Source organism: Uloborus diversus, chromosome 1 (genome assembly GCF_026930045.1).
Source record: "Uloborus diversus isolate 005 chromosome 1, Udiv.v.3.1, whole genome shotgun sequence".
NCBI lineage: Eukaryota > Metazoa > Arthropoda > Arachnida > Araneae > Uloboridae > Uloborus > Uloborus diversus.
The window spans coordinates 241,713,815-241,739,439 of record NC_072731.1 but is presented as its reverse complement, the minus strand read 5'-3'; the positions used below and the strand labels follow the sequence as shown (position 1 = coordinate 241,739,439).

Below are 25,625 nucleotides of genomic sequence, written 5' to 3'. Positions count from 1 at the left end.
TGTCAGAAAACGCACATTAATCTATCACTCACCATGAAGCACATCTTTATGTTGGCTGTTGTCGGTACCGTGTTTGTGCATTTGGTTTCCGCTCAAAACCCTCAGGAGCAAGAAGAGGCAGGGATGGCGGACAGAGCTTTGTTTTGTGGTAAATATCGTTCACAAATTAAAAGTCAAGTTTTAATAAACTTTTTCCTCTACTTCAGCATTCTCTCTTCAAAATTTTTTTTCTAGCCCTCTTTTGTATACTAATAATATAAAGCAGTAGAGTTTGTTTGTTTGAACGCGCTAATCTCAGGAACTACTGGTTCGAATTGAAAAAATCTTTTTTGTGTTAAATAGTCCATTCATTCAGGAAGGCTATAGGTTATTTAACACCGCGTCATGACTAATAGGAGTGGAGCAGCAACAAAAAACGTTATGAAAACAGGAAAATTTATATTATAATATAAAATGCTTTGAACAGAGGATAATCGCACCAGCACGGTGGCTCGACCTGAACGTTCTGGCTTGTCAATCCTGTGGGCGTAGGTTCGAGTCAGACATGAGGCAAATTGAGGAAGGTGTTTTTCAGTGAAAATCCTAAACGGCACTAAAAAGGATTTGTATATATATATAGTTGAATCCCGACTTACGCGAGGGATGCATTCCAAGACCCCTTGCGTAAGTCGAAATTTCGCGTTGTGGAAAAGGGAATTATTTTTTTAACATACCTAATTATTGAAGACACTTGTTAACACCACCTCAAACTGTTTTACAGCACTCCTTAACTTTACTGTTTCTTACATACAGAAATGAAATTTCATTTCTATTTTTAAAAAAGTTGTTTTAATCAATATTAAATACTGTTACGATGCACAAAATCAGTGATCAACGGGAAGGTGAGACATAAAATAATCCAGTACGGTACGTCCAGTATGTAGTAATTATAAAATGATGTACTATAATAATGCTGTGCAGTAGATCCATTAATGATATTTGTAACTTTAAAAAATGAAGATGTTGAGGATTTCTAAATACTTTTAAATACAGTTGCTTCCCTAGTTCTTTTATAACATTTCCATCTACGACAATACCCCTCTTTCTAGTTTCTTTAATTCTCAATGCAAGAGCAACTTTCATTTTCATACTTTTTGTATTTTGCTTAGACACTACTCAGCGAACTTTTACAGATTTCCTTTTCTTGACTTTTAATTGTACATATGGAAGATTCACTCACACTTTAATTGTCGTGCCATCTTCGACGCGTTTTTCAGTTGTTCAAGCACACCGAGAATCTTTAGCTTTTCTTTAACTGTCAGAAACTATTTCTTTCAGTCTTCACAAACTTTAGACGGAACATTGCTGTTAGGTGTCATTATATTTCATTAATTTTCGCATTTAGAATGAAAGAAATATGGTAAATGCGGAGTAGTTATTTGTATACACAAAGAAAGCTATGTTCAGAATAGTACGGTGTGGGAACTTCTGCTGCCACCGATGCTAAAGGGATTAAGAATCATTCACGAAAAAAATAGTTTAGTAGCCAATACTTTCACAGCCGATACTTTCACACCGCGTTTCCCTTCTGAAAAGTTTCGTGCTGCGGGTGAAGAATTCGCGGTAGGTCTAAAATTATTTACTGGTGAAAAAATCGCGTTATAGCCATTTCGCGTAAGTTGAATCGCGTTGTAGCGGGAGTCGACTGTATATCTATATATATGAAACAGAATATAAAAATAAAACTATAAAATAGAATAATAATATAGAAAAATAAAACAGCAATTTTGCACGGTTTTAAAATACGTGGGAAGAAGGGATGAAAGCGAGACGTAACGTTTCGAAATTTGTTCCGCAGTAGTAATTTTTCATCCTATCATTTACTTAACCATATTTATTTCATTAATTGAAAATAGTATTTTTCTTTTTCTTTTTTTTTCAATTTTCTTTTCTTTCCTTGTGTCTTACAAAATAATATATTCTTCAGTTTTACCACGTGACTTTTCTAAACGATTATCGGTATCTTGCTTCTGCATTTGGTTTTTCACTCAAAACCTGGAGGCAGCGATGACGTACACAGCTTTGTTTTGTGGTAAATATCTTTCAGAAATTAGAGGTCATGTTTTGATACACTTTTTCCTGCACTTCGGAATTCTCTCTTAAAATTTTTTTCTATCCTTCTTTTCATATCTGTGCAAAATTGTAACATGGATATTTCGAAAACTTCAAATCTTCTTCTCAAATCTTTTAATCTTCACGAGATGGGGAAATAAAACGTGTGACCTCACACATTTTGGCTAAAATAAAAACATTTTTAAACAACAATATATTTATGTAATATAGCGTGACAAGTGAGAAAAAAAGGGTGGGGGGAGGGGGGAGGAGCAGTATGATACCTTTTGACAAAGGAAAGGGGTCAAATGTGTTGAAAAAAGCATAACACCATAATGGGATCGTTTCCAAAATTTTAAAAGTATTTTTTTCGGAAAGAGCATGCTTAAAAACATAGAATCTCACCATTTTCTAAATATTTCTTTAAGTTTAATATTTTGAAAAAAATACTTAAATCGGTGCTCTTTTACCGTTTAATGCTTCTGCCGATGACATCACAAATGATGAAATGCCATTCAGTGTTGCCATTCACTGTCCAAAATATTTAATTCGCATCTTTACTCACGTGTATTGGCAACGATATAGTTGGTAGCAAGCGTAGCGCGCTATTTTAATTCGCTGCTTGATTATCATAACGTCGAAACGTAGTAGAAAGATGTGGCTAAGTGCATCATTTGTGACGTCATAAATACCAGGCCTTGTTTGAAAAATCGGACATTTGATAAAAATAATTTTAAAAAAACTGTTGGGAAAATGAAAGTATTTTCTGGGTCCATGTTTTTTTTTTTTTTTTTTCGCTCATTCTATCCATTTCAATGACTAAAAGTAGTACTTTTGACTGAAGGGAACCACCCCATCGTAGAGATTTTTTCATTTCACTCAACAGGCACCTTTTAATTAGTACAAAAGTTAACTTGCTTTTCTCAACTATTACATGATTTTTACTAATGCTTGAGATTGATTCCTCTGATTTTGGTAAAACTGAATTTTTTTTTCTTGTGGTGCCTTAATTTTCTTTCTCCAAATTTCGTTATTTTCGTCCAAATAAGAAAAAGAAAATTATTGCAGTCATACATTCTTTAGTTTTACCAGGTGGTTCTTCTGAATGCAATGACGACAACCCTCTACGACATTTAGTTACGCAAAAATTGGGATGAATTTCCATTGTTTTCAAATGTTTATTTACTTATGTTTATTTGTTACGATATTTACTAGTCTTTCCATCAAGAGACGAAGTTTAAACTGTCTGTGAATCGATTTTATTGTTATTATTATTTATTTAGGAAAAAAAAAAAACCTTACTGGTCCGTGATTTTTTTTTTTTTTTTTTTTTAAGATTTGGCTAATTAAAGGGTAAAAAAGGTAGAAATCCGTTTCTCTAGACTAGATAGTAAAATCAAAGACTGTTAAATTTTGAGAAAATTTTCCATTAGAACGTTCATTTTCAAGCATTACAGGAAATAGATAATTTATAAAGCTATCTGCTATCCTTGATACTGAAAAGGGGTAATTTAAAAGACACATCACCAACACAACTGGAATTTTTATTTCTAGCCTTCTTCTTTACTAATAATAAAGCTGAAAGTCTCTCTGTCTGGATGTGTGTAGGATGTCTGGATCTCTGTGACGCGCATAGCGCCTAGACCGTTCGGCCGATTTTCATGAAGTTTGGCGCAAAGTTAGTTTGTAGCATGGGGGTGTGCACTTCGAAGTGATTTTTTGAAAATTCGACGTAGTTCTTTTTCTATTCCAATTTTAAGAACAAAATTATCATAAGATGGACGAGTAAATCACGAAATTAACATAACGTGGAACCGTAAACATGTGCACAAGCCAATTGGCGAGATACGGAATTATCATATCGTGGAACCGTAACATGGGTACAGGCCAATTGGCGAGAAAATTCACCATACATTATTTGTAAATATACAGGCGATTCAAAAGACCTTTTAATTTTTCTATTACGGGCAAAGCCGTGCGGGTGCCACTAGTAATAAATAAACTTTAATTTTCTCTTCCCTTATGCTCTGAGGACTACCATCAAAGGGCCAAAAATACCACTAGTTGGATATAAACGCGTTATAGAACAAATTGCAACCATAGCAACATAAATAAGGAACGCAATCTTTATCATCATGTTGACTAAACATTGAACTTAATATTACAAAATTGACTAAATAAATAAATAAAACGAAAGTGGGCAGGAAACATAGATTGTATTATATACAGGGTGTTCCATTTTAACCTGCAAAACCTTTATTTTCGCAACCGTCAGCCCTAGATGCTAACTTCCACTTGCAAAAATGTTCAAAATTAGATGCTGATAGGTTGAGATATTGAAAGTTTGAGACAAAAAAAAAATTAATAAAAAAATTAAAAAATTAATTTGAATTCTTAAATTTTGAATTAAAATTATTTTTTTCGCAATCACGAGTTGAGACAGGACCCTACTCATTGGTTGCTACTCTACTCACTTGTTTCTAGACACGGCTCTTGTCCCTCCAAGTCTACCCTCCTGTTGAACGGAGACGTGTGTATTAGTTGTGTATGTGTAGACTTTTGTGTGTGTGTAGACCTGTGTGTATGCACGTTGGCGTGTGCGTATGTGTGTGAGTGCGTATGTGTATGAGCGTGCGTGTGTCTAGGACATGGACGCCACCGACCAGGAGCGGCTACCGGAGGACGGAGCCGCGCCTGCAGGTGGCGGTGGTGGTTGAAAAAGGCACGGAACATCAAAGACGGTCAAATGAGAACAATGAGCAATCGTGATTGCTCAAAAAAAAGTCAAAAAATACAAAATTTAACTTTTTACACAGGCCCTAGGTCCCCTATAACTTATATTTAGGGAATTAGCTCCGTTGAAAAACATTATAAAACACAAAAGATTTGACATTTGTGCATCCAAAACTCAATAGATATCAGAGTGCGAAGTTTTAAGGGATTATGCAAAAGATGAGATTGGAACTTATCGCAACTTTAAGAAGAATGACAGGTTTGCGAAGAATTTAAAAAAAAAAAAACAAATATTATATTTTTTATTGCTGTTCAAAAATAAATGCAAATTTTGTACCATGTGATGCGCAAAAGCACGCTACGAAATCCCGTAAAATTTGAAAAGAAAAGAAAAAAAAGAAAGAAACACACACACACAAACACCACTAACACACATACACACACTCTATGCACATATATAATTTTAATCCTAGTTAGCCGCTGTATTTCCTTCAAAAAGATGTTATTTATGGGGAGTGTAAATTGGTGTAAGTCGCAAAACGCTGCGTTTCATAACTCTGTGAATATTGGTCGTACTAACGTTAAAATTTTTGTGTGGGGCTTATTTTTCAATGGAGATTATTTCCTTTACTATAAGTTAGGGAATCTAGGGCCCGTAGTTAAATTTTGTATTTTTTGGCACTTTTTTTTTCTTTTTTTTAACTCAAACAATCAATATCTTAACTCTGGATCTGATATTTTGAGCATTTTTGCAGTTGGGAGTATACATCTAGGACTAATATAGAGGTCTTGTAGGGCAAATGAGAACACCCTGTATGGTGCATGTTCCCTTATGCGCAGGGTAGAAACTGATTTCATTGGCGCCTCGATGGAAGGTTAAGGAAGGCGACTGTGACCTCCCAAAAGTTTCCTTATTCGTCAATTTTCACTTCCTTTTACAAAAAAAAGGAAGTATTGTATTCGCGAAAAAATTTTCACTCAAAAATCGGCCTTAATTTCCATTTTGCTCACCCCCAAATGAATGTTGAGGTTTTTTTTCGACCCGACCACACGTGCATATGTACCTAAGAACGTATAGACGCAAGAAATATCCTTTTTGAAGTTTCCCGAGTTAATTACAACGGATTTTCTCGTGACGCAGGCACGTAGCTAGAACTTTGTTAAGGGGGGGGTCCAAGGTTTCAAGAACTTCAAAAGAGGAGGCATGCTAAAGCAAAATTAGTAGCTCATATTTACGTTAAAAAATAAATCCAATTAAAACTAATTATTAAAATATGATAATTAACTAAAATTAATTAAATAATTGAAATTGATAGAGCATTTATTAAAAAATTATTTAACAAAAATTTTACATTAAGTGGCAAAAAAATTAATCAGTTTATAAAATTAACATTAAACTAAAAGTTTTCCCATACTAAGTTTTCATACATGGATAGAAAAATTCCATCACATAAGCTTCCTCCGTTCTGATGCTTTGAAAATGAGTGATATAATTCCTATTAATAAAAAGTTCACAATAAAAGAAAATCGGAAAACGAAAACTGTTCTATGGATTACTTGGAAAACGCAGGTAATATTTTAATAAAATATTAAAGCTTTGTAATATATTTCAACAAAATATGTACAAGTCATTTTATTTGAAAAAAATAAAGAAATCTATTCTATATCTATCGAGTCGAATGTATAACTATGAATGCAATATAACGTAATTCCGCCACCCTGTCCGATTTGAACAAGATTTCTGGCAAAATTCAACCACCCTCTCGACGAAAATATTAGCAAGGTTTCATTTAAAAAGCTTGAACTAGTTCTTTATTTCAAATAATCAGTAATCCAAGTTTCAGCACAAAAGTATTTATTTGTTATTTAGTTCTTTATTTATCTACTTTATAACATTCTTTTGATTATACGAAATTGAATGAAGTTTCTAATTTTATCAGTTTTCTAATTATCATTTCTAACCATCATTTAAAAACTTGAACAAACTATTAACTCTTTGATGGATGGAGACTTCCTTTGTTGCAATCATTTAAAAAAAAAAAAATGCGTATTGCCGTTTTTTTTAAAATTGTTATTATTTTTTTGCAAAACGAATTGGTAAAATAAGCTATCTTAGGATCCGTTATGGTATTTTTTTTTCTTTCTAATGGGGCTTCGTTAGAGGCTTTAGCCTTTTCGGACCTAGTGCGAACCACCGATATGGCATCTAGTCTTTCAAATGCTACCATTAAGGCGCGGATGTGACTGCACAGGAAATTTCGATGCCGAGTTTCCACCAGATGGAGACACTTGAGCTCTCTTCGGTGCGAAACAGCACTAGGAGTTTAATTTTGTCAAGCCAAACGAATACCTGAGAGATCTTTTACCTGTCGAGTAGTGGAATGTATGGTGAATGAAATTAAGCATCTATGTATTTTTATTTTAACAACATTTTGGAAAAAATGCAAATGATTGCTTTTTATAAATGTTTTTTATAAGGTCATGAATGATTTAAACATTATTGGCGATTTTCCTCTGATGTTTTCAATTTGATGTTTCATTTAAAAGATCAAGAGGAGGCATCGCACCCACCTATCTCACCACCAAACACGAGTTCAGTTTATTCTGCCAACACAAAAAAAAACTTCTGTACAAATCAGTCTTTTTCAAATTAAAAATATAATTGTAAACAACTACAGGGAAAATGGCAATATATTCTATTACGAATTATCGTGTCAATATTTGATTATAACTTGGTTACTTTACTGTCTTTATTAGCAGTAAGCAAGTGTTCGACTCGAAAATTCCATGATTTGGAGTCAAACGTCAAATTTTGATCATTAAGGTAATCTTCGTCCCGTTTGCGATTGCGATAATACAGTAGCATTAAATTAGATTACATTTTCAACATAGTGTAATATGCATAAAGCTAGCCAATTTTTGAAATCAAAACTTATAGGTTTCTTATAACCTCAGTTTATAATTTTTTTGCTCAACAGTCATCTGATGTTCAAAAGCCTAAAGACAATCTTTTGTAAAAAAAATCTTAGAATGATTGTGGTTAAAAATCCAGTAATGATTTAAATCTACCTTCCAAAATTCATCTAACAATAATAACACTTCTGATTCTTTCATTTTCAAATTGGTATAACTTCCATTCTAGGAGCGATTTTGTAATCATCATGTATTCTCGAAAGCATATCATATTTTATAACGTAGGTATTGACTTTTTTTTTTCTTTCTTTTATGTGATGTTAGTAAAAGATATTCTATTGCAAGAAATAGCAAATAATTTTAACTTGAAGAAATTAAGAGTTTAAAAAAAAATCTAATATAGACGTGAAAAACACAAGAAAATGTACCTCGCATTGACCTTTTTTTAATTATATGCGTAGTAAATAGCAGAAACTTTCACCTAGTAATTTTATAGTTAAATGCACATGTCCGTTTTTTGTTACGTTTAATGCTACCTTCGCAATTTACTAATGATGGATGCATAGACGCTTATTAAATAATTCCTTAGTAAAAAGGCGGTAAATAGTAATCAGAAAATTTATTCCAATGAAACAAATACAAATATGCTTTTCTTGAAAAACGGAACAACATCGAAGAAAGATTTTTTTCTTCAGTTAAAAATGACTAGCTGCTCTTCTCTTGGGACCATAGACTCACATTTCAGTAAGATTTAAAAGTACGAATTTCTAATAATTACTTTTAAATTACATGTGTTAATATGGCTGAACTTGCAATTTCATAAACTGATTACAGTAAAATATTCAAGTAATTTTCAATTTCATTCTTCGCTTCATAAAATTTTGATACAGCGAAAAGTAATTTCGTTGCATCAACTTCAAATTTATTTATTCACTTATGTTCAAAAAAAAAAACCGAACTTTTCAGGATTACAGTTTAAAAGTTGTAAGCTTCCGGGGAGATAAGTAATCTATTATTGTTAAAAATAAACTCAAAGTTTAAATAAGATTATTAATCAAAATATAAAATGAATCTGAAATAAATCATACCAAAAATATAAAGTTCAAAAATAAATTAATAATTAATATTTATTTTTCTCATCCTCAATCACACGAAATGTGTAGAATTTTTTTTTCGTTGCTGTCGGAACTTAGTTTTTAAATGGGAAAACATATTAACACATAAATTGCTCGTATTGTTAAGAAAACTTTAAAAGGAAACACTACAACTTACCTAGTTTATGTACACTTAATTTTCTTCTGATTACAATTTTGTTCAAGATATGTTTCCTATAAGCGCGTGGTAGAAAAAAACTGTATGCTAAAACAGAAAATAATAGGAATTTCAGTTACTAATTCACCAGGGATGCACCTTACTCTGGCTGTCCTTCGTGCAGCATGTGTCTAGGAAATCAAGTCCAAACGGGAAAAGAGTCAAAACGAAAAGAAGAAAGAAAGAAAACCACCCCAATGAGACTGGGGAATGTTTGTTTTCAATTACTTTGCCGATGGCAATTTGGTGGGCTGAGGGAGAGGGGCCGAATTTCAAGGTCACAACCCAGTTGGGTTGAATTGGAAATTCGTCGTTTTCGGACGGATTCTCCGCGACACAGGAAGAGACCGGCGGCAACTCGGAACCCGCAGTTATTTCACGAGGTTCTCGTGTTCTGAATTGACTCGGACGCGGGAAAATTGTCGATAAATGGGAATATTTAAGGGGAAAATACCGGGTTTCATAAAATTTCTCTCTTTGGAAAATTTTTGTTGTTGTGAGGTGCAACAACCGAGAAAAAGCAGACAGTGGTCTTTCGGGAAGGGGGGGGTCCGGACCCCATGGACCCCCCCCCTTGGCTACGTCCTTGCGTGACGTCTGCATGTACGTATGTATGTGCGTATGTGTGTATGTATGTCGCATAACTCAAGAAAGGTATGTCCTAGAAAGTTGAAATTTGGTACATAGACACCTAGTGGAGTCTAGTTGTGCACCTCCTTTTTTGGTTGCATTCGGATGTTTCTAAAGGGGTCTTTTGCACTTTTATGGGGGGGAAATCATTATTAATTTCGATGCAAACTCAAGTGGCGTTATAATTTGGCGGACACTTGACGATATATCGCCAGTCTTTTGGTCACCAAGTTTTGTCGCCAACTTGGCGACAAATTTGGCGATTTTTTTTTAAATCTGGTTTTAATGTGGCCATTGTTAGTGATATTTAAAGAGTTAGAGAATCCCATTAAATTTGCAATAATAGGGAAATAACATTAAATTGGTGTAAAAGGAAGTCATGTGATGCACAAATCAGCTCGTTTTCTGATGATTTTGTAAAGTCAGCATCATTTAGAAAAATTTGGAGTTTTATTCGGCAAAATTATCATCATCCGGCAAAATTTGGTGCACCTTTAGGCAAATTGAGAATTTCCGCCTTCCCAAAAATGTAAGACCGGAGGGGGTGGGGGCCTCACTGACTCATTACTGTGAATAGTTGTCAAATAAGAGTGGGAGGAAATTTATATTTTGCATATTATTTGCCACGTCATGGTAAAGGTAAAGCTTTTACAGTATACCAGTCTAACCAAGTTATTGCCCATGGCTAGGCTTGCCAGATTTCTGAAATGTTCAACCGGGAAACCCGAAGCTCTCCCCCCCCCCACCCACCCCTAGCGTCGCTAGTATTCAAGAGGTTACACACCTGTGGCTGATTTTTGGAGTGTTTTATAGGGTAATTTGTTCTCAGTGTTATGAATTAATGGTTACTAATTATGAAATTGTGAACTTAAAACAAGGGTAATAAAAAATGGCAAAAGCACATAAAATTTGAATATTTACCTTCTTAGATGTAAATTATTTGCAATTTATTTTAGTGAGAAAAAACACTTTGAATGAGGAATAAAAAGTTGAACAATAGTTACATATACTTTTCATTTTATATGGGACTTTTTTCGACAAGTCCTTTTTGGCTTTAATCTTGTAAAAATCTTCACAAGCTAACCCGTATTAAATTTACAAGTTAATGTTACAATTGAGGTGGTGAGAAGCAAAGGGATGCAAGTGGCAAAATTAAAAATTTGGAGATAACCAGTACAAATGACAGATGAGCCCCTCATCTATCTTGGGGCAAGAGATAGTACTCGTAGCCCTGGTAGGTGCTGCTGCACAGCATGACTTAGAAAAAAAATTCAATGAAGGCCTACCAAGGACGTAATCTTTATAGTCGCTTTACTCAAAACTTGAAAGTGTCCACTTGCATCCCTTTGCTTCTCACTGCCTCAAATGATAAATTAATCATCTGAAATAATCTGCCACAGGTAATTAATTATTCTTAGACCTTTTTGGTCACTTAATCAAAATTTCCTTTTTCCGGGACGTGAAGTAAACCGGCCGGTACACCGGATTTTGTCTGAAAACCGGAACTGACCCGGTTAAACTAGGACGTCTACGTCTGGCAAGCCTACCCATGGCTAAAAGACTGCTGTGGTCGCCGAATATGGTACAGTCAAAACCGCCTTCACCCTTACTGCTAAAAAATAACCGTATCACACAATACTTATTGTTTCGGATAAGCAAAAATAATGAGCAGTAAGTTAATAAGCACTGAATCACCACCCAAGTGAAGACTAAGGTGTATTGCATGGAGTAAAGTAATAGTTCAATGTATTTCAACATTTTTCTTAAATACTAGCTACGTTGCCAGGCTTTGCACGGTCTACCTAGAAAATAAAGTTACGTGTGTTCAACAAAAAAAAAAAAAAAAAAAAAAATCAGTAAAATTTTGCGGCAGATTTCGGAAAAATAACCAAAACGTAAACATTTTAAATCTCCCGATTACAGGAGAAGCCTTTAAAACAAAACCCAGAATTTTATTTGCTCATATTCGAGACACAAAGTGGCAACAGATCTTTTTGTCTCAATGATTTTCTTCAAGTTGCAAATTTTAATAAAAGCATTGTTGCGAAAAGTTGAGATGAAGCACTGAATAATAATTTGAATGAGGAATGCCTTCGAAAAATAGGGATTATATGTCGAAATCTAAGTGTCATGAGTAATAGTTTTAATTGATATCTCCGTTAATTATTATCGAAGGAGTATGTTAAATAGCCAAACATAAAGACGGGAAGATTACGAATCCATCGATACCTGGTTCGATGGTCAGTTCACTCGTTCAGGAGAAGAAACTTGTACATAGATACATACGCTCAATTTTTAATTATATAAGATGATCATAATATTTTTTTTTCAATAAATGTAATTTATAATCAATATTATTTCGGTACTTAGACGACCAGACAGCTGACATAAGGAAGTCTTTAGTCAGATGTATGAAGAGTTCTGAATATTCTAAAGTGGTAAGTAAAAATTGCGTATTCTCTGTCTTTATATAGTTATTTGCTATTTATTTAGTTCAATCACTTCTTTTAGCTATTTAGTGATGAACTTAAAAGTTTTGTTTCAGTACTCAGATTTTGTTCTTGAATGTCATCCTGGCTTAGAGAAGTACACAGTAGAAAATCTAGTAAAATATACATGTGAAGCAAGTGACGATTTTTTTATGCAGGTAATAGTTTCTTTTAATTCTAAATGTCTAGTAGAATAGATACTCTTTGTTAAACGTATGAGTAATAACTTATACTTAGACACACAGCAGTTCTTCATTCGCTAACTTTAGGGATAGTGAAATGATGCAAACTTTTGGGTAGATATATTCTGTAATACAAAGGCTAAAATTTAATTTTTTAAGTGAAGGGGAATTCCAAGATAAATGTTTGGAAGCTACTGTTTGGAGAGGAGAATAAAATAAATATTACTTGACTATTTTAAACTTTTTTGTCTTTCCATATCGTGAAAGTTTGTGTTCTGTGTCACGTTCGCTCCACAATTTTACACGTATTCTTTTATTTCACTAAATTTGCATAACTTTTTTAACTAATTTAGCTTAATCAGCGTTTCAAATCCAGAACAAGTGTAAATCCGTTTTAGCCGAATATTATGAAAAGACGATCTGATGTGTGCATCACATGACTTCCTTCTACTCCAATTTAATGTCATTTCCCCATTACTGACAATTTTAATGTGATTCAAAAATTTACTTTCTAAATATAACCAACAGTGGCCAAATTGAAATCAGATTTAAAAATTAAAAAAACCGCCAAATTTGTCGCCAAGTTGGCGACAAAACTTAGCGACCAAAAGACTGGCAATATATCGCCAAGGGTCCGCCAAATTATAACACCACTTGAGCTTACATCGAAATTAACAATGATTCCCCCCCCCCCCCCGAAAAAGGTGCAAAAGACCCCTTTAGAAACACCTGAATGCAACCAAAAGGGGAGGTGCACAACTAGACCCCACTAGGAGTCTACCTACCAAATTTCAACTTTCAAGGACAGTTCTTGAGTTATGCAATACACATACGCACATACGCACATACAGATGTTGCGATAAAACTCGTTGTAATTAACTCGGAAATCGTCAAAATGGATATTTCGCGTGTCTATACGTTCTTAGGCACTTATCCATGGGGGGGTTGAGTCGAAAAAAAACTCAACATTCATTCGGGGGTGAGTAAAATGGAAATTAAGGTCGATTTTTGAGTGAAATTTTTTTCGAGAATACAATACTTCCTTTTTTGTAAAAGGAAGTAAAAATGAAGTAAAAAATTATATTTCTTTAATCTTTGTTTTTCTTTTTTTCTTATTCAGAAGAATCTTTCAAAAAGATATCTTTTTATTTTAATGCTGCTCGAATGAAGTTGCTTAAAATTTCTGACTTAGAAAAACTATAGCACAACACTGTGGAATTAGGTAAATACTTTTCTAAATTAGAGAATGGGGTCGTTTCCAAAATATTAAAAGTATTTTTTTCTGAAAGAACATGCTTAAAAACATAGGATCTGACCATTTTTTAAATAATTTGTTCCAGTTTAATATTTTTAAAAAATTACTTAAATCGATTTGCTTTCATTGTTTACGTTTCTGTCGTGTGACATCACAAATGATGAAATGCCATTTAGTGTTGCCATTCACGGAGAAAAATATTTAAGTCGCATCTTTACTCACGTGTATTACCTACGATATGGTTGATAGCAAGCGTAGAGCGCAATATTTCTTTCGCTTCTTGATTATTATAACGTGGAAGCTTGGTAGAAAGATGCGCCAAATTGCATTATTTGTGACGTCATAAAGACCACGCCTTGTTTTCAAACTCGGATATTTTAAAAAAATAATTAAAAAATAACTGTTGGGAAAATGAAAGTATTTTCTAGGTCCATGTTATTCTTTTTTTTTTGCTCATTCTATCAATTTCAGTGACTAAAAGTAGTACTTTTGACTAAAGGAAAAAAAACCCAATCGAAATAACAAACACACTGTTAAAAATTCAGGAAGATTTTCTGGTAATTGTTACTGTAAAATTGCATCGCCGACGCATCGCTGATTTTTACGGTAATTTATACCGGAGAAATAAGCGATCCCAGCGCCAACTGGTTGCTGTGGCCTACCGAGGAAACCGTAAAATTTTACAGTAACATTTGATTTTTACGGTAATAGTTACTGGCAACATGGATGCCAGTAACAATTACCGTAAATTTTCCGGAAAACTTTTAACAGTGCACTAGTACTTAATGTGGAAATTATTATTAATTTTTTGATTTAGAATTTTAGTATAGCAGTTGATTTTTTTTTTTTTTTTTTTTGTTAAAACAAATGTCCGTTTTTCAAAGTGTAAGCTATCTAGAGTTTATAATGGAAAAACCAGTATAAAGTGACTGTGACTCGAAGAGACGTACGCTTGTACGCTATTTGGGAGTGTCCGACATGGAAGGTTCGCATAGATTTAGTTTTGTCATGAAATATTTTAGTTTTGTCATGCAAATAACATACTTTTTGATTTAGGTTACAGTTATGTCCCTATTAATTATAGCTAAGTTTTAAATAACTTTTGATGAAACCCATTTTGTCACACGCCTGGTGCTTGCTGCTTGTCACTATCTAGGTGTGTGAAAATTTGACCCCATGTTTTGAGGGGGTGTTGCATAGTAGTGAGTTTTCTCTACTTTTTCCTTAATTAATTCCTAACAAAGAGTAAGTATAATTTTTTTCTTCAGATTTTTTAAAGCAGTTTTATTTTTAAAAATATGTGATTGGAAAATGTCAGGCTTTTGGAGAATCACCCACTACATGCTCTTAAGATCCAAAGTTTTGATTTTTTTTAAAAAAACATTTTTTAATATTATTGGCAATTTTACACATAAGTAGAAAAAAATCAGCTACTTGAATCAATATTTCAAATTTTCCATGGGGTCCAAGTCCCATAGTATGAAACAGTATATTTTAAGTATCAAAAACAATACTTTTTTTTCTAACTTTTATTTCTTTGTGTATTACTTTCATCTGAAAAAAAATTCTGTTACAGAAAGCAGAATGTGACAAACAAGCTTTACAGAATTCCAAAAATGTAAGTTTTTATTCTTTGGATCGCAACCTTTTCTTCTCATGGCGCATTTTGTGTGATCAAGAAATCGAATTATCTTATAATAAACATCTCAGGAAACTGCACACTTTGTTTCATGAACGTTTTAAAATAGTTATCAATGTTGGGCAGCCATTTAAAAATGTTTATGAAACGTTAAAACGCTGTAAGTTCTACTGGGAATATAGAGTGATCTTATTTTTTATTAGAGAATGGTTGAATGACGTTACCTTTCCAAAAACTAAGAGATATATTCAATATTGAGATTCATTTAAGTTTTTATAATTTTTTTCCAGTACGTAAGTTGAATTTAGTTTGTAGTTACAAATTTTTATTATTATTTTTTATTTATTCATTTATTTATTTATTTTGAGCAATCACGATTGCTTATTGCTTTCATTTCACCGTCCTTGGTGTTTGGTTCCTTTTTCAGTTTGAACCAGGGACACCAGCACCACCGCCCACCGGCCTCTGCAGGCGCGGCTCCGAGCACTGTCTTCTGGAATCCATTTCTCCTGGTCGGTGGCGTCCATGTCCTACACACACGCGTGCTCACACACACACATACACGCACACACACACTCAGACTCACACGCTCATACACACAAGCCTTTACACACACACGCTCATAAACGCAAGCCTTTACACACATACACACACGCCTATGTGCATACGCACACACACAAGCCTACACATGCACGCACGCGCGCCTACACATACACACATACACACACACACCCAGACACACACGCTCATACACACAAGCCTTTACACACACACGCTCATACACGCAAGCCTTTACACACATACACACACGCCTATGTGCATACGCACAGGTCTACGCACACACATGCACGCACGCGCGCCTACACATACACACACGCCTGCACACACACACAACTATATACACGTAAACGCCCAGGAGGAGGGGAAGGCTTGGGGAGACAGGAGCTGTTTCTAGAAACAATAGCCCACAAGGTCCTGTCGCAACTCGTGATTGCGAAAAACATAATTTGAACTCAAAATTTCAGAATTCAAATTAATTATCTTTTTTTTTGTGACATGACACAACAAAAACAGATTCAAATATTTATTCAAAACTTTTTTTATTTCCAGAGGTTCTCATATTATAATTTATAGAAGAGATTCAAGATGTAAGACTTGAATGAAACACTTGTTAAAAACTTATATGAAAAATTTAAGAACAATATTTTTTAACTGCTTTTATATTAGAAAAATCTTATCGTTCTCATATTATAATTTATAGAAGAGATTCAAGATGTAAGACTTGAATGAAAGACTTGTTAAAAACTTATATGAAAAATTTAAGAACAATATTTTTTAACTGCATTAACATTAGAAAAATCTTTTCAGGCTGAAGAAATAGGAAAAGTGGTGCAAGGATATATGGTGAGTATTTTATTAGCTCTACATGAGTTTTCATTAAATGTCGACTTCAAAATTAGTTTCCGAGAAAAGTATTCATCAAAAGAAAAATATTTTCCCATTGTTACAACCGGATGTTGATTTACCAAAGAACATAAAGTAACCCCTGGTGTCAGGCCTTGATTGTTTTAACAAATTGTTTTAACAAAGATATTACCTCTGTATAGATCATTGTACAATATTTTGGAGGATGATTTTCTCCACCTTGAAATTCATTAGTTGAACAATCAAAACATATTCCTTTTTATATTTTTGTGTCAGAGATAATCACACCTCTTCATGTCACTATAAGAGTGGATTATGTTTTTAAAAGTGGCATACTTGCACAGGAACTTTAAATTATTTAAGGTAGGCGAACACCCTAAATATTTTTTTCTTCAATATTCAATGCACCTTTCTAAAACTTGATACGATTATTCAATATGACATAAATAACACATTTTGACTACTTATTTGTTGAAAAAAAAAATTCGATAGTTTTTTTTTTTAATGAAAAAAACATAATTTTAGCAAAAATCTACCATTACCTTAACACTTCCAGTGCATTCTCTTTCTCGTTCTTTTTGAAACTTTTTGTGTCTATCCCTTCGTGAGATACCAAAGAGTGATATGACCTTCCAATTCAGAAATAATTAACTAAAAACAGGTTTTATGGGTAAATGTTTGAACATTTCCCCCGAAAAAACGTGTTTTTTGCCGTCTAAGTTTAATTTGTCATTATTTAAAAACCACATATTGCATGCACATTAACGTTTTGAGGTTTATATCACAGTAATGTGTTCAATTACCATGTTTGCAAAGTTTCAAATATTTAGAGTGAATACTCTTTTCGACAGAGCTGTTGGCGTGGTTATGAGAAAATCAAGAAAGAAAAAGTAAACTTCAGTAATAAGCAGTGCAATTGAGTTTAGTAAATTTCTTCTAGTTTTCTTAATAATTCACCGATTTAAAAAACAATTGCGGATTTCGAAAGAAAAACACTGGGGCTCTCTAAATTTCTCAAAATCTCAAAATCGATTTTTTTCGAAAATTAGGATGTTCGCCTACCTTAAATTTGAAAAAATTGACGTTTTACTTCTTCTAAAAGGAAAAGGCTTTACCCTATGCTTCTAAAATATCGTACGTGGGCAACCGGTTACTGGACATTCAATCTCACTTGTAATAAGACCGCATTTAACCTTCGTCTTTAACCTTTTAATACACATACAGTATGCAAAATAATACGTAAGAACTGATCTTGTTGCAGGAAAAGTGATTAAAATAAAAGTAATTATTGTAATGCAAAAGCATTTTAATTTCAGTTGATTTCAAATATTAATTTAAGGAGAGAAAATATATAATTAAAAAGAAAAAACGTATCATTTATATGAAACCTAGTTTAAAAGCTTTGCGTACAGAAATTGAATTTAAAAAAAAAACTATGAATTTATTTGTCATTTTTTTCTTTTATTGCGTACCGTTTGGTTAAATGTTCTTGCAAATTATGAGATACATATTAAATGTATTGCTTAAACGGTTTTAAAGTACATATGCAATCAAAACACCTACACAATCTCAAGCTCAGCACATCGGCAATTATTAATTTAATCGTACATCAACATTACCAAAATTAATTTCATATGGTGATTATTAGAACAGCAACATACAAGAATTAAGAACTTAATTATTTTAATAAACACTTTATGAGTTTTAAACGCTCCAAAATTTCTGCTATTTTCTAGTTTCAAAGACTTGATGGAACTTAAGTTTCAGAATACAAGTTTTGTAAAAAATCGACAAACAGAGTCTCAGATGTGTGTGTTAATTTTTTCCCAGTAACTGAAGAATTTAGAGTAGGGGAATGTGGGGCAAAATGGAATGGTTAAGATGACTGAGTTTTTACAAAATGAACAAATCGGAAATTTGTTTTGAAAATTGCAGTACATAAAGAAAGAACATTGTATTTTATAATAAAACTTGCATTAAAACAGTATTATTTATTTTTGGCAGTAAATTTGAGTCTTCAAAAAAAGGTAAAAATTTTTCACTTTGTTTTTCCTTGGGGCAAAGTGAAAAATAAAATATGTTTCTAATGAAATATCTTTTATTTGCTTATAAAACATATTTTTGATCAAAAGAACCACTAAATAAAAGGTTGAATGAATAAATGAAAAGATAATGAAACAAAAAATGAATAATTAAATTAATAAGTCAATGTGAAGAAAAAGAAATGAGTGAGTAAAAGGATGAATGAATAAGAAAATAAGTGAGTGAATGACTAAATATAAATGAATTACTAAATGAATGAATTTAAATGAATAATTTAAAAAATGAAAACGTAAGTGATTTGTATTAAATGACTGAGTGAGTGAATGAAACAAACTATTTCACTTTGCCTCATATGTACATGACTAATAGTACAATTTATTTAAAAATACAAATAAGCTTAATATTAACTAAACTTTTCTTGCGTTGAATATTAGAAGGTCTCAATTAATATTTAAAATGTTAATAACAACTACTTTATCATTTTATGGTAACAAAAATAATTTTTGACTTAAAGCAAAATATTATAATATATGTATCAAATTTTTAAAGTTGCCTGTATTACCAAATGCTTTAATCTTCGTTGGTATTTTTTTCCTGATTGGAATAGACTAAATATGGTACAACATAGTTAAAATAATACCCCATAGGTGGAGCTAAAAGCAGAGTAAATATTTTACCAATTCACTTCGCCCCCTATTTCATTTTGCCATATGTTCCCCTACATAAAGCAAATTTTTAAAATACTTTTTAATTGACTATGTTGTTTCCTATCATTATTTTTATACTGAAATTCATCACATTAAAAACTACTTGGTCCTGAAGAAATTACTGATTAACTGAAATAAGTTGTAAGAACAACGAAAATAGCTCCAAATAAAATTTCACGGGTACAAAAATAAATAAGTAAATAAATAAATAAAAAAAATATGTATTAAAAAAATTGTAGAGTCACAGTTCCTTTCTCATATTCTAAGTGAGGAATGATTCCACTTTTGGTCTGATGAATTTGGAGCAGTTGCCTCAATAAACCGGTTTTCCATATTAATGAACTTTACGTGCACCTATTCACTCTGCCTTTTCAGTTTATTTTCGCACACAATGTAACCTATTTGTTGAAATACAATAGTGGAAAAAACTGTGCTGGAAAAAATCAAGAATTTAAATCTCGCTTTTTATATGCTAATTTACTCTTAGATATATTAAAATGTTCAAAAAGTTTTTGATGACATATTTACTAGTTCGCTTTTACAGTCAAATTAAGTTTATTAGTTCTCAGTTGAAATTTTCATGATGTGCAACATTTGATGATATCGTTTATACGCTACCATACAACAGTTTCGTAAAGTAGCTTTGTGGCAGTATTGTCGAAAAAAAAGTGGGGGGGGGGGGAGTCGCTGGACTGGCCGACTGAAGCTATGCTTTTACTAAATGCTTTCGAATATCATAAGGACCATTCCATTGTCACGTGCGGGACAAAAATACGCTTAAATTTCATTAACATTTTGTCATATCTCTTAGTATTTTAATGAAACTGGGGTAAGCAATTCTTTTAATCTTTACATTTGATACAAAGATACTCCTGACACAACTATATTTTTTATTAAACAATTTTGTTATTTAAAATAAAATTTATTTACATGCGTCACGTGCGGGACATCCAAAGTCCACCTCTGGTAACTTGCTTATGAATAGGCTAATATTTTTGCTCTGTTAATACAGCAATGACGGAACAAATTGTAGATTTTGAAAGCTATGGTTCCAACGTAAAGGAAACATATCTCATTAGTTTAGGAATAATTACTTAAAAGATTGACAAAAAATATGTATTTGCCCAGTCCATTGAAAATGGTCATTTTGTCCCGCACGTGACGGTGCCTATATTTCATAAAAAAGAAATAATTTCTACAGACATTTTTTGTTTAAGAAGTCACACATGCGTTCATCATCTTTTTAAATTATTATTTTTTATGAAATATATGATGCGTCACGTGCGGACAAAATTACCGTTTTGGCCGTGGAATGGCCCATAAGCTTACAATATTGAAGGTAAAAGGAGACATCTAATCGAAATAAATTTTAGTTAAGGGGCATTCCACGGTATTTTCGACATTATGTAGAGTCCGTAACGTGACCTTTTTTTGCCATAACTTTTTAATTTACCGCTTGATTTGCAAATTATTTTAATTTGAGCTGGTGTGTTGGTAGGAAAAGATCAAAATAAAATAATATGCTAATCAAACAGTAAATTAAAAAGTTATGGCAAAAAAGGTCACGTTACGGACTCTACATAAATGTCAAAAATACCTTGGAATGCCCCTTAATGCAGTTGAACTTATTTATTATATCATACACAATTATGCAAACATACCTTTAATTAACCCTTAGTAAAATCACAGTTTCAGTCGGCTTCACCTGCGACTTGCACCATGGAAGCTTCGCTTTAGATGAATTACTAAGCGATTTTACAAAAACAAAGCTCTGCGCATGCGCGTTGAAGGTAGCAGGTCGCTTTTTATGTCGCTTTTCCCCCCAGTTCACTCCGGCAGTACAACGTGCGATAAAGGGCATAGCTTCAATACGGCATTAAATTAAGATTTTAAATAAATATTTCTTCTGTTTTGGCAAATTTTTGAAATTTACTATTAATTGTTGCCGTTGGTAAGAAAAAAGGCGGTTTGTTCATTTGCTTTGTAAAAGCTTGTATTTGAGAACTTTCTCCTTCAGTCAAGATTTGCATTTTTTTGCTATGTGTTTTTTATTTATGTATTGGGTGATTTATATTTCAGATGTGTTTCGTCTTTGCGCTTTCAATGAAGGGATAATAGAGCGTTGCCGAAGGAGGAAAAGGAAAATCAAGATTTTATTAAAACTAATTTTTTTTATTTTTGGCAGGAAATAAATTCAACTCTTATGAATACTGTGTATGCTTTGATCAAAAAATACAGACGCAAACATTTTCAGCAGAACGTACGTTTTTACATGAATAAAGATTTTCATTATGCGGAAGATTGTGTGATGTGATTACTTGATTCCTTCACTAGTGGCACCCACACGGCTTTTCCCGTAGTAGAAAAATCAAAAGGTCTTTTTGTTCGCCTGTATATTTACAAACAATGTATGGCGAATTTCTCGCCAATTGGCTTGCCCATGTTACGGTTCCACGTTATGATAATTTGGTAATTTACTCGTCCATCTTATGATAATTTTGGATGTAAGAATAGAAAAAGAACAAAATCGAATTTCGAAAAATCGCTTTTAGGTGCACACCCCCATGGTACAAACTAATTCTGTGCCAAATTTCATGAAAATCGGCCGAACGGTCTAGGCGCCATGCGCGTCACAGAGATCCTGACAGAAAGAGATCCGGACAGATATCCAGACAGAGAGACTTTCAGCTTTATTATTAGTAAAGATAATCGTCGTAGGTTTCACGGAAAAAAATGACTGTAGTAGATGAGGAACATTTATGACGGTCAGTCAGACCCGCCTCCTACAACTAACATTTGAGAAAACCAAAAACTATTCTGTTCAAACACTCAACGATCATCTGATTTCAGATAAACGTTTCGAAATTCCTTCTTCATATTTTCGTTTAATGATGAGCAGATTGCTTGAAAAAAAAAACTAAAAATCCTTCGCAAAAGACCTAGAGCTACAGAGGATTTAATTTTTGTGGTTTTCTCTAATGTTGATGATTTTTTTAAACTGCTCAAACGGAGCAAAAAAATTATAAATAAAAATCAAAGCACACCACTGGATTTTTCTTTTAGTAGGGTCTTTTGGGGTAAAGTGGTCATAAAATCCAGGTTTTTCAACTTAAGTGGACAATAAATGCAGGGATTTCTTCAAAAGCTTCGCTTTTTTTCTCATTATTTTAACCTCATTAATAAAAAACACGTTGCATTTAATTATAGGAAGAAAAAAATTGAATTCAATAATACTATTATGCCATTTTCTTTTTCATATGCTGTAACGAGCTAGGGTGGAGTAAAGTGGTCACTGATAAAAAAATTTAAAATCATCATAAACAAGCATAATTTTTTTAGTGCTCAACGAGTTTAGCTTTTTTTAGAAACTGACTTAGTTTAAAGAAATTAGAAGCTTGGGATGGTCAATTATGGTCAAAAGAAGGTTCACCAAGTATTTTAGTCTAATTTTTCTTCTCGATTTCATCAATATCCCCGAGGAAGTTTGAAAATCTCCAATGGTTTATTTCCTTAAGAATATATTAAAGATACCATCTGAATAGTGAATAAATTACCTAAACAATACTATAAGAAATTATTACACCCAAAGAGATATCAGAAAAAAAATGTTATTTTATTTTTTTAAAAAAACTAAAAAACACAAATAAATAAATCAAGGTTTTTCTAATACTTCAATGTTTTCAAATACTTTTTATCGATATTTATCAAAAGTGTTTTTGGAACATTAATGGGGTTGTTTCCTTCAGTCAAAAGTAGGACTTTTTGTTGCTGAAATTGGTAGAATAAGCAAAAAAAGTAACATGGACCCAGAAAATACTTTTATTTTCCCAACAATTATTTTTTAATTAATTTTTAAAATGTCCGATTTTTGAAACAAGGCGTGTTCTTGATGACGACACAAATGACGCTCTTTGGCGCATCTTTCTATCGCGTTTCCACGTTATTATAATCAAGAAGTGAATTGAAACTGCGCTCTACGCTTACTATCAACCCTATCTTTGCCAATACATGTGAGTAAAGATGCGAATTAAATATTTTGTTCTGTGAATGGCGACACTGAATGGCATTTCATCATTTGTGATGTTATTCGAGAGAAGCATAAGCAATGAAAACGCACCAATTTAAGTATTTTTTTTTTTTAATATTAAACTTAAAGCAAATTATTTAAAAAATGGTCAGATCCTATGTTTTTAAGCATGCTCTTTCAAAAAAAAAAAATACTTTTAAAATTTTGGAAACGACCCCATTATTCTACTAGAATGAATTGAAAGCTGTGATTTCAGATCAAGTAATAAGAATTTCTCAAATTTTACACGAATAAGATCTTGCAGTAATTCGAATTTTGTATTGTATTTAATCTCAGGAATATTTCATCCCGTTTTCTTTAAAGAAGTATATGTTTAGTGAAATTAATATTTAACTGATACTTGCCTGAGAAGTTAAAATTAAGTGATTTTGGAATCAGGATATATGTTAAGCCTAACCTATGAACACTTAACCCCATCTTACTTGAATTTTTCTAAAATATAATGTAAAATCAATCTAGCTCAGCTATTAATGCAGATGTGTTTTTTTTATTACCTTAGAGAGACAAACGCAATTTAACTAATAATATCCTTAGTTTGCACCAAACCGATGCAGAAAATACTTATGCAGAGATTCATTGTTTTAATTTTGATTCAATGCCGCTATCAATATCACTAAATGTCGTCAACAGTGCCAAATTGACACCAAATTCAAAACATATCACTTTTTGCGAAGTTAGACACCAACTTGGCGATAGTGGTGCTAGGTGGCAGTCAATTTTTGACATTATTTTTGTCTGCATTGAAATTAAAACACATTTGACGGAAAAAGAGAGAGAAAAAAAGTGTCAACACCGCTTTGGAACACTCGAATGCAAAGGAAATGGGGGTTGCACAATTATACCCAACTCAGAACCAGCACGACAAATTTCAATCTTACCTTCTCCCAGCCATACCATTTTTGAGTCATACGAGATACCTACATTCGTACATACGACGCACATACAAATGTCATGAGAAAACTCATGGTTCTTCAACTGGGATTTTACGAAATGAATGTTTCAACCAATCTTGACAACCAATTCTCGGTTGTCCATACGTTCGTATATGCAAAAATATATACACGCGTGAACGTGATTAAAAAACTACTGAATATTCTCAGTAAGTTACCATCCTACAGCCAGGGCTAAGGCAAAAATACATGAAATACACCACCAGCTCAGTCATTCCAGCCGAGGACTGCAGCTTCGTGCTTATTAGCACTCATCAACCCGGCATAGGAAGTGACTGAACTGGAGGTCGAAAACCTCTTAAGGACGCCAAGAGTGCCAAACAAATTGGTAGCTAATATAGAATTAGCACTGACCAGACGAGTGATCGAATCTTCGAGTTGACCGAAGCAATGGTTCGGTTCAACTCGAAGATTGAAGGCAAGGCAAAATATTTTCAGTAAGTTACCAGCCTACAGCCAAGGATAAGGCAAAAATACATGAAATACACCGCCTGCTCAGTCATTCCAGCCGAGGACTGCAGTTTCGTGCTTATTAGCACTCATCAGCCGTTCACTGAACATAGGTCTGGAGTGAACATAGGACTGAAGAGCCTAGTTATGTATTTAATTTCAAAAGCTATAAAACTTCTTATAATTTTTAAGACTCAAAGACTTATCGGAACTTGAGATTCAGAATATATGTTTTATATATAGCCGAAAAGCCCCGTCTCAGCTTTCAAAACTTTTTTGAACGTGAAGAATTCAGAAAATGTAGGGTTAGTGTCTAAACTAAATTATAATTCATTTAAAATTTTGTGTCATTTCTTTCCTACTCAAATTCATCAAGAGAAAAATTACTTCTTTCTTCAGGAATTGTTGATTCGGTAAAAATAAACTGAAAAGCAACGCGATCCAAATAAAATTCCTCAAAATCACAAATCGGTTTCTAGAGCCACAGTTCCCTTCTTCTGTTACGAGCGTAGAATGATTCTAATTTTGATACTGATGAATAGAATAGCATCTCTCAAAGACGGTTTGCCATTCCAATGAGCTTTATTTGCATCTGTTTACTGTTCGACTACGTTTAGTGTGGAAAATTGCCAAGTGGCCAGTAAAAACAAACCCATATGAAACAGTCCAGTAGGGAGGAAGGATATTTTTAACTCATTTGATATAACTATTTGGGTCTGA

At 33.0% G+C, this 25,625-nt stretch overlaps 1 protein-coding gene across 1 annotated transcript; it reads left to right on the top strand.

The window, feature by feature from the left end:
* The first annotated feature begins 14 nt into the window (after positions 1 to 14).
* LOC129226166 (uncharacterized) lies at positions 15 to 21,708 on the top strand. Its single transcript, XM_054860770.1, has 6 exons — positions 15 to 148; positions 12,049 to 12,116; positions 12,224 to 12,325; positions 15,181 to 15,222; positions 16,612 to 16,647; positions 21,498 to 21,708. The coding sequence occupies exons 1-6, from the start codon at positions 34 to 36 to the stop codon at positions 21,531 to 21,533; spliced, it is 399 nt and encodes a 132-aa protein (XP_054716745.1). The 5' UTR covers positions 15 to 33; the 3' UTR covers positions 21,534 to 21,708.
* The last annotated feature ends 3,917 nt before the right edge of the window (positions 21,709 to 25,625 follow it).